At 44.3% G+C, this 18,365-nt stretch overlaps 1 protein-coding gene across 3 annotated transcripts; it reads right to left on the bottom strand.

Annotated features, from left to right (window-relative positions):
• Positions 1-6,439: 6,439 nt before the first annotated feature.
• Positions 6,440-16,920, bottom strand: LOC111846092 (cobalamin trafficking protein CblD-like). Of its 3 annotated transcripts, XM_023815961.2 has the most exons (8): positions 12,506-12,632; positions 11,447-11,485; positions 11,278-11,368; positions 10,684-10,901; positions 9,718-9,832; positions 9,303-9,433; positions 7,344-7,430; positions 6,440-7,121 (listed from the first exon to the last, which is right to left on the bottom strand). In XM_023815961.2, the coding sequence occupies exons 2-8, from the start codon at positions 11,453-11,455 to the stop codon at positions 6,927-6,929; spliced, it is 846 nt and encodes a 281-aa protein (XP_023671729.1). In that variant the 5' UTR covers positions 11,456-11,485; positions 12,506-12,632; the 3' UTR covers positions 6,440-6,926. The 3 variants fall into 3 exon arrangements, with proteins under 3 accessions (XP_023671729.1, XP_072556674.1, XP_023671731.2); XM_072700573.1 differs by lacking the exons at positions 6,440-7,121; positions 7,344-7,430; positions 12,506-12,632 and adding exons at positions 7,447-8,891; positions 16,834-16,920; XM_023815963.2 differs by lacking the exons at positions 6,440-7,121; positions 7,344-7,430 and adding an exon at positions 7,450-8,891.
• Between the last annotated feature and the right edge of the window lie 1,445 nt (positions 16,921-18,365).

Below are 18,365 nucleotides of genomic sequence, written 5' to 3'. Positions count from 1 at the left end.
TTCTCACATTCTAAATCCTCAAAGTGTAACTTTAAATCCCTTTTAAAGTGGATTAGTTTTTTTTTTTGGCTGCGGGGTGTTAATTTTAAAGGTGACCTTTTGCGTTCCACTTCTTGACCTGAGTCTTGAGTCTCCTGCCCTTGAGTGAAGTTCCCCAAGAACCCAGGAACAGGAGACTGAGGTATCATGTTCCTCAAGAGCATCAAGATCCTTTGATTGAAATGCTTCAGCTCGGCATGAGAGCATGTACTGCTGTGACATCACGCAGGACCCCAGGACAGGCTTTAATGACGGAGCACCGTGACCCAGTTTCAGGCACCCAGCAGCATGCCTGAATACGGACTCGCGTCCTGCTTATTGCTGTCATGCTGGCCTTTTAATTGTCCCACAGTAGGACGAGACTGTGACGGAAACTTGAGGCTCATTTCGTGAGCTGGGAGGTGGGTATGCCAGGCAGCACACTGATATAACTAAATACATGCCAGTATACTCTCCACACTGTACTGTACTCTCATTAATACTCAGCAGTTTACTACTGCTACATGCAGATAACATTGGTAAGCATTTGAAGAATGGAAAACGTGATATGAAAATAGGTTATTAGTGTTAGTGAGGTGTTAGTGTCCAAGCAGTAATTGCCAAAGAGTGAAGGTGTGTCTAAGAATGAGAAGTTTCCATAATTATGGGTGTTTTAAGAAGAGGGTTAGGGTTAGGGTTAGGGTTAGGACTGGGCAGCACTGCGAGCATGGCGGAGGTAAAAGGACAGTGTGTGTGTGTGTGTGTGTGTCGGAATTATAAGAAGAGGGAGTTGAATCTGACGTTGTCCTCGAGCCGAACTCCCTGGGAGTGCGGGCAGGTGGGGATTAAGGCAGATTTTGGAAACCCTACCTAGGCAGGGTCACGGTGTCTTTCACACAACACACCTCTCTTTGGGGTGTACGCTTTCCGCTGGTTTTGCCCGCAGCATCTTTCCTTACAGAATCTTTCTTGCTTTCGGATTTTCCGAGCTCTGGGCAAAGGCTCACAAAGGCTTTATGGTGCAGACATAGATACCTGGTATGTAAACAGGTCAACGCAGAAAGTGTAACAAACATGGGAAATATCAGACACACAGCCTTTCAAAACCTGAACCTTCTGAGTGTTTTATTACTCTTATGGGGTTGTCCACCGTTTTCTGTGGTCACTGTAATTATACACACAGGGGACACACTGTCCTGTCTCTTTTCTGGACGCTGTCCTTCTCATATGTTCTGAACTCGTTAAAAGCTTGCTGCCGGGCATAAGTGGAAAATCCTTTTTTCCCTCGCGGTCCCAGAGACAAAACTCGCCGGTCTGCTGCTTTGCATTTACAAATCCGGTCAGATCTGTTGCCTAATTTAATCAAATTCCCGTGGTGAGTAGCTAACAGGATTACTAGGTTACTGGGAATTGAGTGAAACCATATATGGAATCATGGAGCTGGCTGGGCCTGTGACTTCCTGGAAACCTGGTTTCCACCTGAAACGTATTTCCTCATGGTGGGAAGGATTTGCTGGGAACGCACTGGCTCGCTTCAGGTGATCCAGTGGGTTAAGAACAGCACCAGCTGCTTATGGGCAAAGTGGAGTTCATATGGCCACAGGGGGCGTAGTGGTTAAGGAAGTTTCCTTGAGCATAAGCTCAAGCTATTTACCTGGGCTCATTCCATATACAATTAGTTCCAACCAAGAAATCTGATTGGACAAGAGGCGCTCTATGAGTGCTGTTACCAGAGTATAACCGCACTCAGACATTTCACATCAGATGTATCAATTCGCTTTTCAGGTGTATCTGAAAACCGTTCCTTAGTTATGTTAACACTTGTCAGGCTCAACTGACAGATACAAAAACACACTGCTAGGTTATTAACAAAATCCACGTAACATGGATACATTTGCAAAAATAACTTTAAAATTATGAATATTCTTCAGAAAAGAACAAATGTGAATGCAAGGAAAGAAGTCTACTACAATACAAAACACCAGGTGTGTTCATATGACAACAGTCAACTTAAATTAGAGAAGAACAAAAATGGCATTAACACTGAGAAGCAGACTGCATGACTTTCATTTTGCCAACAAAACTGAACTAAATACAGTTTTAAGGCACTTTTATGGATCAATCCGGACAACTAAAGGCGAGCTCTACAATGTCAGCAGCTATCTTGGCTTTTGGGCTGGTTTAAATTGACATATCAATGATCCTCCAGTCAGCCGTTCATGGAATGTTAATGCTAATAATGTTTTCAAAGGTGCTGTTAAAGAGATGAGATGAACCCCCTAAAATGGGTGGAAACCTGAACCCCACCAAGTTATGCCGATGGATGGATGGATGGATGGTACAAATCCTAAAACATACATTGCATGGCTTTGCAATAAGTTGTAAAAAGTTTGTGTTGCTTGTGAGGAGCAGAGTGAGAGTGACTGCTTGTGCACACGTAGAGTTCTCCACTTGTCCTGCTGGTGCCAGGACCCTGCCTTGGATGGATGGATGGATGGATGGATGGATGGATGGATGATGGATGGATGGGTGGTAGCTGCGTAGAGGTCGGGTTCTCCCACTGCTGTGTATACAGCTATGCTTGGCACTGATGTGGGGGCGGCCCACCGGTCGATGTCCCCTCCAAAAACAACACGCCCGCATGCCGGCTGCCCAGCTGCACAGATGTGATTAAACATGCTTAGATGAATAACAGGAAAGGCTAAGGGGCTCAGGCGGGGGCCTCATGCTGTCTGATCTGCTCTGGGCTGTTGCTCGCATTCATATACTTCTTAAGCACGCAGAGGGGAGTCCTTTGTTTTCCACGGTGGACCGTGGACGGGATTGGCCATTACTAATAAAATGTAGTCCAAGGGCAATCTTTCTCATGCCTGAAAGTGGCCCCAGAAAAGTGGTGTCCTTTACTTCTTCGCCCATAATCAGGTCGAAAGAGTCCGACAGAGAAACTCACATGTCCGTGAATCGCTGTGGCTGTTTTCACGCCATTCTATCCCCTTAGCAGCTGTTACGGTCTGTAATCCACTGTAGCAGAGTTTTATGTTCTGCTCTATTCCCACCAGTCAGATAATGTGATGCTGAGCTGACAGCTGATGTGAGTGAGGCCCCCTTTTCTATTACACACAGCACAAATGGACCCACCTAGTAAAGGAAAGTGTACCAGCGTTTGTTGTCAGGCGTGCCCCAACTCAAAGGTCATTTCTGAGTCATTCATCCATCCATCCATCCATCCATCCACGTCCAGATACTGTGATATCAAACACCCAATCTGTGTGCTTTAAAGTTTTTTTTCTGCCTTTATTTGGTATGTTTTCATGATGCCTTGGGGAGTGTAAACTTTCAGATCTTTCAGCTGAATATTTCATGAAAGCTAAAATAGTGCTTTGACCCACATTGTGAACATACATTAAAGATGTAACAATGCAAATGCTGCACTGTTTTTGAGAGCAGTTCATAATGAGATACACATCATCAGCAGCAGCATTCCTGCATGTTCCTCTAAGATGTTTGCCGCTATCCTGTCTTTCAGGAAAGCATGTCTGCCGCTACGGGGAAAAGTCGTGTCATATCCTGATGAGTGTTCTGGCCTGTTACCCAGAGGGAACAAGGATGGAAACATGAGTACTGATCTTTCCTGCTGCTTAGAGGATGGATGGATGGATGGATGGATAGATGGATGGATGGCAGGTTATTGTAACAGCAAGCATAGAAACATGGTAAAAAAAAATTGCAATAGCTTGGTATTTGCTCTCAGCATCACAGCCATTAAAATATAGATGTTGTTCATAACATACAAAAAATATTTCCTCTGTGCTGATCTTCCTGAATTTTGGGATGAATTTGAAATTTTATTTGAATGAGAAAAAAGTTTGACCAGTGAGGTTCATATAAGCATCTCACCACTTATCCTGAGCTTTCCAGATAAATTAGATTTCGATCCACCAGTCATTTTTCACATATTTGGACAGATGCAAAGCTGGTGCTCTCTTGCCAGTTGATGAAGGTGGTAATGTAATTTTATTAGTGACACTAAAAACAACACGCTGCTTATTTAACAGTAGAGAAAAGCTTTTTCAGGCAAAACACTGTAAACACGCTGCAAGTTTGGTTTACATAAAAAAAAACAGGCAGTACAATTGTCAAGGTTGTTAAATAATATTTGAAAACTCTCCTTATGTCCCCCCGTGTGAGTGGCATGGCGCTTTGGGGCGTACCATTAGCTCCCTGTTAAATTTTAATTTGTCACTAAGCTGTGGCCAGTATTGATTCCTGAACCACAAGGGGGCGCCTACAGTCCAATACTCACCATATACCTGCCAGTGTCTGACATACAGATGTAAAACATATCAGTGCCGTGCAGTTCAACAGAAAAAGCTATGCTCTGACAGTTGTGGTGGACCACTGCAGTTGCACCTTTAAACAGTGTTTCAGTAAAATATGAATAATTGGTAGAAGGTGAGTTACTTAGAAGTTAGTGCAGTAATTAGTGCCATAATTAAAGTAACTCATTAGTAAACATTTTCCAAACACATCGCTAAAGTTCCCACATAAGTTACCCTGTGACTGTTTAATGGTTCTGTATTGATCCCATATTAATCGACTGGGGTTAGTTCTTTAGCTGATTCATACACCTCAGACAAGGTGCTGATACTGAGGAGGTCTCTGCTGGCAGGGGGTTGCATGTGTGATGCAGGGAGGTGCTGATACTGAGGAGGTTGCCACTGGCAGGGGGTCAGGTGTGTGATGCAGGGAGGTGCTGATACTGAGGAGGTCACTGCTGGCAGGGGGTCAGGTGTGTGATGCAGAGAGGTGCTGATACTGAGGAGGTTGCCGCTGGCAGGAGGTCAGGTGTGTGATGCAGGGAGGTGCTGATACTGAGGAGGTTGCCGCTGGCAGGAGGTCAGGTGTGTGACGCAGGGAGGTGCTGATACTGAGGAGGTTGCCGCTGGCAGGAGGTCAGGTGTGTGACGCAGGGAGGTGCTGATACTGAGGAGGTTGCCGCTGGCAGGAGGTCAGGTGTGTGACACAGGGAGGTGCTGATACTGAGGAGGTCGCCGCTGGCAGGGGGACAGGTGTGTGACGCAGAGAGGTGCTGATACTGAGGAGGTCAGGTGTGTGACACAGGGAGGTGCTGATACTGAGGAGGTCGCCGCTGGCAGGGGGACAGGTGTGTGACGCAGAGAGGTGCTGATACTGAGGAGGTCAGGTATGTGACACAGGGAGGTGCTGATACTAAGGAGGTCACTGCTGGCAGGAGGTCAGGTGTGTGATACAGGGAGGTGCTGATACTGAGGAGGTCAGGTGTGTGATACAGGGAGGTGCTGATACTGAGGAGGTCAGGTGTGTGATACAGGGAGGTGCTGATACTGAGGAGGTCACTACTCAGTACTGTGTTTCCAGCTCCATCATTGACTGACTTGGGAGTATCTCACTTGTGAGGCTGTGAGGCATGAAAACAGCCCATGTTCCCGTCATGAAAATTAATCACCACCAGCAGCTGGTCACAAATTCCTGATCAGCAAAAGTGCAGTGCGCTACATTTATTTAGCCAAAGCTTTTATCCAAAGTGACTTACGATTGAAAAAGCAAGGTCACAGTCCTTTGGGCCCAATGGTGTCATCACTCTGCAGTGGGGATTTCAACCAGTGACCTTCTGATCACAGGCCCAGTGTCCTAAACCACAGCCACACAGTATAACTGCATGCATTGTGTGGTGTAACAATGAGACATGGTGATATGCACTGTGGGGTGTAACAATGCACTGTGGTACAAAATCATTTTATGTCAACACAAGAGGATGCGACATAATCTCAGTTTTATTTGAGGTTTTAGTTTTGCATTCTGCAGAACAAGGAAAAAACTGAAAACAGCTTTTTTTGTAAATGCATTTTTTAGGCATGTACATTTATAAAAAGGCTAATAATTATGATATCTAAGTTTTTCCAGTCTTGTTTTGTTGAGTATTTTCTAAGTATATCAAACCATGAGCCCCAAATTGTATATGGAACCGAACCGTGAGTAGACTGTCATTACATCCCTAGTTCTCACATGCCTTTGGCTTTAGGTGAAGTTCAATAATCCGGAAGTAAATTGCACTGCATAAAGTAACTAGCAGCTTGGATCCACCTGCCACACAAGCTGGAACAGACTCAGAATAAATATCACAAGCAATAGAGCATTTGGTTAACAAGATATAACCACACGCTACAGGTACCTCTCTGTGTTCAACATTTACCATGAGTAGAGAGACCAATGTAGCCCGGAGCCCACGCTCTCCAACCGGTCGTCCCTGATACTGCCTGCTGGTCAGCACCGGCCAGCCCACTAGGGGACATATGTGGCCGTCTAGGGTGCCAACTTAGCCAGAATGCAGTGCGAAAAATGAGCTTTTCATAAATGCTCAAAAAAAGCTCCCACACACATCTATACTCAAAATCCTTTAATAATAATACTCAATAAATAATGATTTCAAGCTTATAAAATTCTTTGTCGCTTGTCATGTCGACACATTCCTGACAGACAAACAGCTAAGGTCACAGTTGTGTTACAGGTAAAGGCATCATTTAAGAACATAACCTAAAAAAACTGGTTCCTGTTCTTTCATTGGATTATTCTAACACTGCAAGGTGTCAATAAGGTGTCAAAAAATTCACATTATGAAACAGATACTGGATGCCAGGATGCAGGCTGTCTTGTTTTAAAAAGTCTTAAAATGACATTTAGTGTAATATTAAGACCTGGTGAACATGAACTATATCACGCTCATCTGTACTTCTGTGACGTGCAGTTCCTCTTAGCACCTGAAGGGGGCAGTCCTCCCCACCTGTAGATCTCGGCGGGACGCTGCATCCCCGAGCTCCAGCACTCGCCGCTCAGCCTCTGCACTCCTCTGCTCTGCTCTGCTATGGCTCTCAGTCTCCTTGGAGCTTCCGCATGACGAGGCTGTGAGGGGGGGCATTGGTGAATAGCGCCCCCACCAGCTCGTGCCTCCCCAGGATGGCCTGGCGAATGACCTTGCAGCTGCCCAGGTCCTCGATGCGAATGCCCAGGCCATGGTGTTTTTCAGCGGGATCCACGGGGACACCGCCCGCGTACGACCCAAAGAACTGGGGAGGCGCAAAAAACAAGCACAATACAAAAGTCTGAAATGAGGAAAAAATCACCACCAGAGGGACCCTGACACTGTCACATGGTGAAAGGACAGCCCTGCCCCAAGCGTGGCCATCAGAGATATACACAGGAAGTTAAAATGTCTGCTAATGCATATTCACTATGTAAAAGTGCGCGGGCCACACTAATTTATAAACAACAAATGCGCAGCTACTTACAGCCAATCCAGAGACAGGGTCGATGAAGTCGGCCCAGAATCCCGCTGTGCGGAGGGCGTAGCAGATCTCTTTAGCACCGCTGACGAACTGCAAGGAGAGAGAGTGACAATGCAGTCCTTAACGAAGACGCGTCAAACACTGACCCTGTCACCTAACTGCTAACCCGTGTCGGGGCGACGATTTCAAAGCTCAGCAGCCACCTGTCAAAAACCCTAAAACCAGGTTTAACTAACTCGCAGCTAACAGGTCTGTCTGTTCTCAAGTGCCTCCGTCACAGTGTCTGCGCACACCGCCGGGATCAGCGCACAGCCTAGATATGCCGACAGCCAGGCAGGAGTAAACGATCAGTGTCACCCAGCTAGCAACACAGCATGAGGCTGTGTCCACAGTGCCAACAGCTTCCTGGTGGAAAACCTACAGCTCACACCAGCCAACCCTTACCATGCCCGAGCAAGTTTGACCACCAAAGTCCAGTTGGTTTGATTAGCGTGATCACCCCATACCATGCCCTGGCCCACTTGAATTTGTTATATGGATTTCGAGAGGGTCTTACGCTGATGGAGTAAAAAATAAAAAAAAATAAAATGCAACACGCAAAACAGTACATTTCTTTCATGATCAAACTCATCACCATTACTCTCCATCGTAAAAAAAAAATAAACATAAAACACCTTTCCGCTCAGCAAATTATGCTAGATTAACTAACAGCGTAGTTATAGTGTAGTGTAGGTACAGATGCTAATCTGATGTTAACATAATATAGCAAAGAGGCTACAAGATCCCTTACAAAGTACTCCGACTTGAAGTTGGGGAGATTAAGCTATCTGACATTTCAATATCCAATATAGCACGATTAGCAATGTCTATACAGGTAGCATTAGCAATGTCTATACAGGTAATTCTTGACTTTACAAGATCGTTTGTTCCAAATTATCACTCGTTAATCAAGAACTTGTTCTATTTTCCCATGGAAATGTTATAAAAATTATGACTTTGGTTCCAGCCAAAAAATTATGTATTTCTACCAAACAAATGAACACAAACGTATTATTAGAATTAACATTTAATCAAAAATATAATCACATTTAAACAAATTTCACAAAACAAAGCTTTTGGCAGCACACTTCATGTGCAATCTTTGGTATACATTATGAAAAATGTAATTTCATTTTTTTGCCACAGGAAAGATACAAATTTGTAAATCAGGAGCCCAGAAAGTGAGAACTACCTGTAATGGTGTAATTAAGTACCGGTACTTAAAAAATGTAATCTGAAAGCTTTCAGCACCGGTATCTCATGCAGCACTAGTCTGCAAAAACACAGATATCTGGTATGAGGTGGGCTCACTTTTTTCATGCAGTGTGAATTTGAGAGTCGAATTTTAAATTCGGGACAGCGTGAGCTGGGACTTTGCCATCTAGCCCATTTGACATCCCTCTGCTGCCCCCTGGAGGATGGGCTCCCCCTTGGATTCTGGTTCCTCCCAAGGTTTCTTCCTTCTAGGGAGTTTTTCCTTGCCACTGTCACCTCCGGCTTGCTCATTGGGGGATTTGGGCAGGGATAATGTATAGCGCTTTGAGACAATATAATGTTGTGAAAATGCTCTATACAAATAAAACTGATTGAATAAATAAAAATTGCTGTGCTGCATACATGATAAATCTGTGAACATTGTGAAGTCCATTCTGCAAAAGTGTTTTCATTAATATGTTTTCTTCAACAAAAAAAAGTCACACAGTGATGACAAAAGCGTGCTCAGACCAGGAGCGTTAAGGTCAATGTGAGCGCAGACCGGCGGGGGAGTGGGGGCAGTCGTGTTCGGGCATGGTACAAAAAACAGAAACAAAAGTGATTATTTTCACTGTTCCCCTGAGATCTGAGCTGCCATCTCACCTGCGGTAAGGTGTTAAAAGTGGCTTTTTTTAAATCCATTCGTTAGCGCAGAGAAACTTTACTCACTTTACTAAGCAGCTCCTCTCGTTCTCTAGTCACCTCCTCGCACCCCAAGGTCATGTCGTGCTGTGTTTTCTGCGTCACTGTGACGACCATCATGCCACTGACTGGTGCCTCTGGAAACATGGACTCGAAATCTGGGGAGAGAAACAGACGTACGGTGAAGGGCAGCAGATCCCGACACTCAGCAGCCTGCCTCAGGCCCTCCCTGCTGTGACTCTGCCATGACCGTTTTGGGCTGCCTATCAATTAGAGGACATATGTAAAATTGCAGTTTAGAATTTTTAGCTTCAATATAAACTGTGGATTTTGAACTTTGTACAGGGATTGATGAAACACAACAGATGAAGGTTAAAGGAAAATGCGCCTACAGACTCATTTAAGACTTGGTGCTGGTGCCCCCAGAAAGGAGGGTGGGTACCTTGTTTGAGCAGCTCAGGGCAGGGCTGAATGGCACACTCCACATTAGAGTCCTCAAAATACAGCTCTGCCTTACTGACTCTCTCTGGAAAAGGCGATTCTTTTCCCTGAGGAAGCTGCAGAGCAAAGTGAAAATAATAAAGAAATGTGCATTCAGCTGCTCATTACAGTAATGATTCATTAGCATGCAAGCAGTCTACAGAATTGTGAAGTTTGACCGAGTGCCTTGTGACAAAAAAAAAAAAACACTTTTATTTTCATTTTCCTTTATTTTTTCAATAATGCCAGCATGCCCGGGAGGGTGGGCAGCTAGTCGACCTTTGACCCCGAGAGGTTTTGTTTTCCTCTCTGTTATCATCTGGCTTCCTTTCTTTCTGCCATTACTTCGTCATTCCTTCCCCCTGTTTTTGAATTGTTCTGTCTTAAAAATGTTGTAATGTATCACAGCACATCCATGAAAACCTCCTTAGGATGACTATTGTGAAAGGCGCTATATAACAAAAATATAAACAGAAAAAAAAAAATTCTCCCTAAAAACTGATAAAATGTTGCGATATTTTCCAACAAGAAAAAAAATTACTGCATGTTACAGAAACATAACACCAAAACATCAACATAATTACAGTAAGAAAAGTATGTCTACTGCGCACTGCTGTGCTGACAGATTTAGCACACGACCTTCGTGGGATACGTTTTGAAACAGTGGCCAACACATAGTCTATTATTTCAGTCGAGAGAGTTGAAGAGCATTTCTTTGTGCACTTTTTATTCGATCCACTAGATGGCAGCAGAATTCTGCCCCAAGCATCATTCAGAGTTAACTGCAGTACTGCTGTCAAATCACACATAGTTAACACCAAGGAGGATAAAAAACACAACTAAAAAGAAGTGGTAATTAAAATTAGCTGTATATGACAGTTATAAGTAGCAGAACAGGTATGTGAGGGTATAGGCAGACAGGTGGTACCTGGAACTCGGTGATAAACTGCGCCAGTATGAACTCGTGCCTCTCACTGCTGGAGGGCGCAGATAGCACGTCGGGGGCCATCACATAAGCGGGGCCTCTCTGGGGGCCTCGGGCGCCCTCCAGGTGGCAGGCAAAGCCTACGTTTCCAGGTAGCTGGAAACGCTGGTCACGGGGCCCAAAGGGGCCCATATTCTCATCAGGCCACACGGTCTGGGACTCTGAGAGAAACACAAATCAATTTAGGGGAAAGACACCACCAGTCCATTTTAAAAAAACACCAAATTAATATGCAGGACACATTAATATGTCAGAGTACCAGTAGCATTAGGGCCGCTGTGTCGCTCAGTGGTTTAGGGATTTGTGCTCATGTCCAGAAGGTTGTGGGTTTAAATCCCATAGATGGCAGCATAATCATATCACTACTGTCCCCTTTAACCAGGCCTAACCACACATTCTCCAGGGACACTAGCTGCTCTCCATCTCCAAACTTTCCTCACTATGTCATTTACATTTTATTCAAAATAAACAGATATGGAAAAAAACAGGTTCCACACATCAGAAGTGTGACCTGCAGGAACCATGTACAGGACCCACCAGTGGAGAAAGCCCTGGTCGCTGCCACCCGGCACAAAAGGTCACGGATACCAGGGAGGCGTGACACCAATACGGCTCTGCTACAGAGTGCCTGCAAAGCAAAGCAAGGCATACGATTAACACGAAAAAGCAGAAAGCAACAGTGTCCGCCCTCCACTGCTGTACTCACACTGGTCATCCTCAGCGGCCTCCCAAAGCCTCCGACCACCTAAAAATTCAGAAGAGCACCGTTAGCTATACAACTTTCAAACTCTTTTCTGTAATTACCACATTACATATACATTTCATTTATTCAGCAAACTCTTATCAAACGCGATGTGCAATTGAAGAAGGCAGAGTCACTCAGTCCCCGGAGCCAATGGGGCTTAATGGCCCTGTTCATGGGCCCAACGGTGACATCACTCATTTTACGTTCCTTTTCAAACTACAATATTGACTGCAGACACCGAAAGTACTACATTTACCAGGATCGCTTTCATACCGATGGAAAAGCAGTTCAAACCATGAGAAGCACCCGGTAGTTAGAGGTGAAGGACGTCAACTTAAGATAAACTTCCTTACGCAATGGAAATTCTTAAGCAAAATAGTAGTACTAACGAAGAACAACAAATCAACTGCTTCTTGAGTTTTTCTGTGACAATCGAAAGCAGACTATTTATTTTGTGAGTCAATCAGTAAAGCATGTCGATCACGTTGTAAAGGATTCCTTATTAACAACTTGAAAATGATCAGAAGCTAGAAGCAGTAGCTTCTCTACACCAAAGAGCACTAATTAACGCATTGCCGGTAAATACTACTATATAAATATTTTATATACAGCAGCACTATATTATTGTTTAGTATATGACCTAATCCCGGTGATGTTATTACTGGAAATGACATCCAGCCCCCGTAACAAGCCCCACAAGTTATTATGCCTCACCATTTCCTAACAAACACTACCAATGTACCGTTACCTACAGGCAGAAAAAAAGTGGAAACTCCAGAAGCAAGTATTCGGTGAAAAAGAGGCGCTTATTTACAAGTCTCTTCTTTCATAAACACCTTATCTGATGTACTAGCATGTACATTAGATAAGGTGCATGCTAGCAGACTACTTTCTGAGAAACACAATGCAGCTTGTCCCTTGTGATTTTCCCTCATTCGTTCTGCGCAGAACTGCTATCGGCCATTTCTTCTGAGAAATTGGATTTATAAGTCAAATCAAATATTTGAATTTGTACGGTACCTGTGTTTTTGAGTCCTACTAAACACTCTCAACAACTCTCCTTCCGCGTTCTGACACATGCGCACGATACTGGTCACGTATCGACGGTGTCCGGGATGGACAAACATATCCGACATATCAGACGAAACTGAAGGCGTGGATCAGGAATACCGAAGAAGTAGAATCGGCTGTATTTAAAAGCGCATGTATGGGCTTTATTATCAGTCAATCAACTTAATATCAACATGCAACATTATTAAAGTCAAATATGAAATAAACTTTCGTATAAACCCGATTTTTAAGTTCAGTTTCATAATTTATGTATAGTGCATATAATAGTTTATTGCATGCTGAAGAAACAACTCGTACTTTAGGATCTGTGCGCTAAAGAAGAAATTAAGTTAATTAAAATATCAGACTATAACCTGCATTGAAATGCAAGGTGGTCATCTGCGCCATAATGATGAAAAAAATAAAGACACTGAAGGAAGAAAGTAGTAATCTCACATAGCACACATTTGTTGAAATTACATTGTTTCCATATCAGGCAAAAAAGGTTGAAACAACGTTGATTCAACATTGAATCAAGGTTTTGCCACCATCAATTTTTCAATATTGAAAATCTGACCAAAAATCAATTCAGTTTTAACGTTGATAATTTAACACTGACCATAATTCAACGCATTTAACTATAATTCAACGTTGAAACAATAACATGATGCTATCTGGCAAATGTGTCAAATAAAGTAAATAGTGCGTAAATAAGGAAATAATATAGCCTACATTAGAGCTGTTAATTAAACATTAAGCAGACTAATGGGGGTAGAAGCTCCCAATTCTCACCCTCTTCAGTTCACACTGCGAGACAGCAGATCGATGCGCTTTAAAGACCTCTGAATGGAATGCGTCCCTACTAGAAAAAGGTTTTGTAATTGGTGTTTATCTGTTCATAAGCTGAAAATGCAAACAAGGGCCTTCAGACAGAGAGGAGTTAGCTGAGAAGACCAGTTACAGGCATGTTCCACCTGCTGGAGGTTAGGCGGGCAGGACCTGCAGGGTTGATTAAGTGGCTTGGGAACATCCAGGGATCAGAAAAGTCAGAAAAGAGGTACTAGTTTGTATAGGGTGACCAGATAATCCATGTCAGGGAGGACACTTTGAGCTACTTCGGGTTTTACAAACTACTTTCAAATTGAAAGGCTCCTGTGCTCGGCTAAATAGTTCAGCTCTTCTTGTGCTTTGACTGGTTTGTTTCGTTGACTGAAAGACTCATCCAGCTGTTTCACATTAGCATTAGTGACACATGCATGATTATAGGAGACTGACCAATCAGCACAAAGCAAGAGCTCAGTGCTCAAGTGAAATTCGGGTCCTTTTAATTGAAATGGTAATTTACAATTCCTGTCCTAGCTCAGAGTGTCCTCCCTGACATGGATTATCTGGTCACCCTAAGTTTGTACATTTGCTTATCACTGGGGCTGTACCCTCAAGCAGGCCCGCAGTGGCTAATCGGGAGGACCGGGACAATTCCCGGTTGGCCGGTCTGATGTTTGGGCCGCAAGGGCCGGTTTTCTCTTTTCTTTTGCTGTTTTTTTGGGCCGGTGTTCTCATTTTTTTTGGCCGGTGTTCAGTCATGGCACTGGGTTTATCACGTATGATGCTACCGCTGTCCCTGGGACGCCTCCGCCTCCACTGGCAAAAAACTCGTTTTTTTTTTCAGACGCACCCTGGCGTAACACGTCAGTGCACTCGGTCAGTGGTGTTTGTAAGATGGAAAGCAGAAAGAGCAAGGGTGGTGCGAAGGCTAGAATTAAAAAAAAGGAAAGCTCTGGAAACGCAGCTAAATGTGCAAAAATTGCCAACTTTTTCAATAAAACGAGCTCGCGGTTTGTAACATCAAATGAGGACGATGAAACGGGTAAGGCAAGCCTGGCAAGATGTTGAACTTTGCCTGCAAACCACCGTTCAAGTTAATGAATTATCAAGTCAATGAATTGTGTGGCTTATAACATAATGTTATATACAGTAGTTTAAATAATACAGTAAAATTCCGTTATAGTGGACTCGCTTATTACGGAATATCGTCTATAACGGACGAGGTCCGCTAGTCCCGGTGTCCTGTTACAAAAAACTACCTATCGAGACGTGCTATCGAGCCTTTCTGCGCATGTGCAGTTCCACCGTTTTGGGATTAAGGTTAGGTTTTAGGGGTTAGGGTTAAGGTAAGGGTTTTAGGGGTTTTGGGGGGTTAGGGTAAGAGTTAGGGTTAGGGCCATCGATTAGCACTACGGTAGCATTTTTCGACAAGGCAGCATATATCGACAGAACACCCCGAACCATAGTAACCAGTTCACTCTGCAAGCAAAGCAAACGATTCGAATACATATCGAACGCTAGATCCCACCATTCAATTTTCATGTGTGACAGAATTAATGATATCATGGTGCGCGATATATCACTAATAACGAAATACATAAATTACACTACAAATAACAGGGCTGCCAACTCTCACGCATCTGGCGTGACAGTCACGCTTTCGGACTCACGCTCGCGCAAGAAATCTTATGGCAAATTTATATTATTACATTATAAACCTAAAATTAGCTGCATCAAAAACGGTGGGGTAGTTCGCAAACCCTACAGACTATTTACAAGGTAATAAAACTGTCACATAGGTGTAAATGCGTGTGCGGACTTGTCTGAAATCGAAAATCTCACGCCAGCCGGCTGACAAAAGTTGACAGCCCTGAAATAATTAAATACGATTAATTATTAATTATTTCAGAATATAATCCAAGTTAAAGTTGATCAATTGACATTAAATCATATAAATATTTTTTTCGCAGTTAATATTTCATATTTGATATTTCTTTGACCTTTTTTACATTTTGTTCCATATTGTTTTAGCAAATCTGGCAAATAAATAAATCCCTTCAAAGTTTTTCTGGCAAATTTTGAAATCTATGCCTACTGTTACACCTGAACTGATGTGTACACCAAAATACAATTTAACGTGTGATATTATAGTTTCTTGCACGTCCATGATTAAGTAGAATACATTACACAATGCATTTTTACTAAAGGAAACTATGTGACATTAACAGGAAAAGTGGCGTGGTTTATTGAATTAAATTATAATGTGGACATTTTAGATCTATGTAATAGGCCTGCGCCATAAAATAGATTTTATTTGATTTTGACAATTTTGCATCAAATGAATTATCTGTTTCGCGATAGGTAAAGTTTGACCCGTTTAGAATGGAACCAATAATATTATCCTGTACCAAATTGAGGGGCGTCACCTATTCTGTAGGCAACAGTTAAACTTTGCTGATACACTACAAACTGAACAGAAGAACAGTTGTAATGGATCCCACCGTCTTTAATAATATTGTTGCCTATAAGAGGCACAACAAATATCCGGAGGGCTTTTCAAAGGCCGAAAATATGGAGCTAAGACGTAAAGCTTCAGGCTTTATTTTTGATGGTGAGTTCAAGTTATATTGACGTATCATATTGTACATCATTAACATGGTGTTAGCTAATGAAAAAAAACGCAGTACATTAATTGGTATAGCCATACGAACACTGACATGAATTGGCAAACCGTGTATTTCATTGCCAGTAGTACTAATGTTGGATGCCACTTTCCCATGTTTTACTACTTTTTTTGGGTGTTTTTCCATCGTGCTTGCTTTACTACAATTAACAGTAAGAGAGCCCCTTCTGTAATGGTTGCACATGTTATTCCTTCAGTTTGATCAATTTAATTTGAAAGCAGATAAAATATGGGATCCTAATAACATATAAACTGTTTTTTTAATCTTCATCAGTCGGTACTGAATATTACACAAATGTTGATGGAATCATGTATTAATTTTAAAACAGGAGATGTGTTGTACAAGGTCAGTGGAACCAAAGGGGAAAACAAAGTCAAAGTGGTTTGTGGAGCTGAAGAGGCCAATTTGATTTTCACTGAATTCCACTCCAGTGCTGTGGAGGCTCACACAGGCCAGAATAAACCAGGGATGCAATTGCTAAAAGGTTTTTTTGGCCTAGTATGACTGCTGACATCAACAAATGGTTGTTACAACAAATGTATCAGTCATTCATAAAACATTGCATTCATACAATTTAAAATATAATTGACTTGTTGTGTAGGCCAGAAGCAAAACAGCTAAAACTTTGAAGTGTTAAATGAGTGTCACATAATAACTGTTATTTTTAAGGACACACACCCGTTTGAATTGGTGGGAATGGACCTAATAGGACCATTGACAGTCACCAAAAGGGGGAATAAGTACATCTGCGTTATGGTGGACTGCTTGACCAAATGGCCACAAGCTTACCCCTTAACCTCAAAGTGGGGAGAAGAAGTAGCAGAGTGCATCCTCCGATTCTTCTATCAGTTTGAGGCTCCAAAAAGAATCCTCACCGATCAGGGGAAAGAATTTGTTAATTCGGTAAGTATATATATGTAAATAATAGAAAATTATAGAGCTGGTCCGCTGTTCCACGGCCGGGGCGAAAACCACACTGCTCCTCCTGAATCCGAGGTTCGACTATCCTACGGACCCTCCTCTCCAGCACCCCCGAATCGACCTTACCAGGGAGGCTGAAGAGTGTGATCCCCCTATAGTTGGAACACACCCTCCGGTCCCCCTTCTTGAAGATGGGGACCACTACCCCGGTCTGCCAATCCCGAGGCACCGCCCCCGATGTCCACACGATGCCACAGATGCGTGTCAACCAAGGTCAGCAGCGTACCATCCCCACCATAAACAGTGTTGATGCTGCACCGCTTTCCCGCCCTGAGACCCCGGATGGTGGACTAGAATCTCCTCGAAGCCGTCCGGAAGTCATTCTCCATGGCCTCACCAAACTCCTCTCATACCCGAGTTTTTGTCTCAGCAACTGCCAAAGCCACGTTCTGCTTGGCCCGCCGGTACTCATCAGCTGCTTCCGGAGTCTCACAGGCCAAAAAGGCCCAATAGGACTCCTTCTTCAGCTTGACAGCATCCCTCACCGCCGGTGTCCACCAGCGGGTTCGGGGATTACCGCCGCGACGAGCACCGACCACCTTACGACCACAGCTCCGGTCAGCTGCCTCCACAATGGAGGCGCGGAACATGGCCCATTAGGACTCAATGTGTCCCACCTCCCCCGGGACATGGGCGAAGTTCTGCCAGAGGTAGGAGTTGAAGCAGGTGTCAGGTTGGGTCTTAGACTCCACCTGAAATAACATCTCAGGCTCTATTGCCCCCCACCACACTCCCTGCTGGTGGATGGGGCCCCCGGCTGCCGATGCGTTGGTGGTTCTCGATGTCCGGGGCTGGATGCTCTGGTGTGTGCTGACTCACTCTCGGCGGTTGCCTGTCGGGGCCTGGTCCTTCCGGCTCTGTCGGGTCCCAGCTGGGAGGTGGGGGGGCCCTTGGTCCTCTGGGCCCGGGGTCCGGTCTGCCCTGGTGTGGCCGGCTGCCGGCGGGGCCTGCGTGCTCGCCGCCACGGCCCCCTGGGGCTCCTGCGATGTGGCTGCCGGATGGCCCCCCTCCGGAGCGCTCCTCTGCCTTTTTCTGGGTGGGGGCTGCAATCGTCCCTGCGGTGGTCCTCCTGGGGTTCCCGTGCCCTGAGGGGCCTCTGGATGTCTGGGGCCCGGGTCTCCTCCATGTCGGCTTCATGTCCTGGGTGGGCGGGGCTGTGGCTCCCCACACACACTACTAGACAGTTACATGGAGAAACCTTAGGAACACCAGCGCGCTGACACACACAGGTGTGCACACAGGTGCTCACAGACACCTGCTCACGGACACACACTGTCTTGACCGGCTGTTGCTTCTGGGCATGTGTTGTAATGCGGGTTGTGTGTACTGTTCAATAACAT

The sequence above is a fragment of the Paramormyrops kingsleyae genome, chromosome 16 (genome assembly GCF_048594095.1).
Source record: "Paramormyrops kingsleyae isolate MSU_618 chromosome 16, PKINGS_0.4, whole genome shotgun sequence".
NCBI lineage: Eukaryota > Metazoa > Chordata > Actinopteri > Osteoglossiformes > Mormyridae > Paramormyrops > Paramormyrops kingsleyae.
The sequence above is the reverse complement of the archived record's forward strand: the minus strand, read 5'-3'. Positions and strand labels throughout refer to the sequence as shown.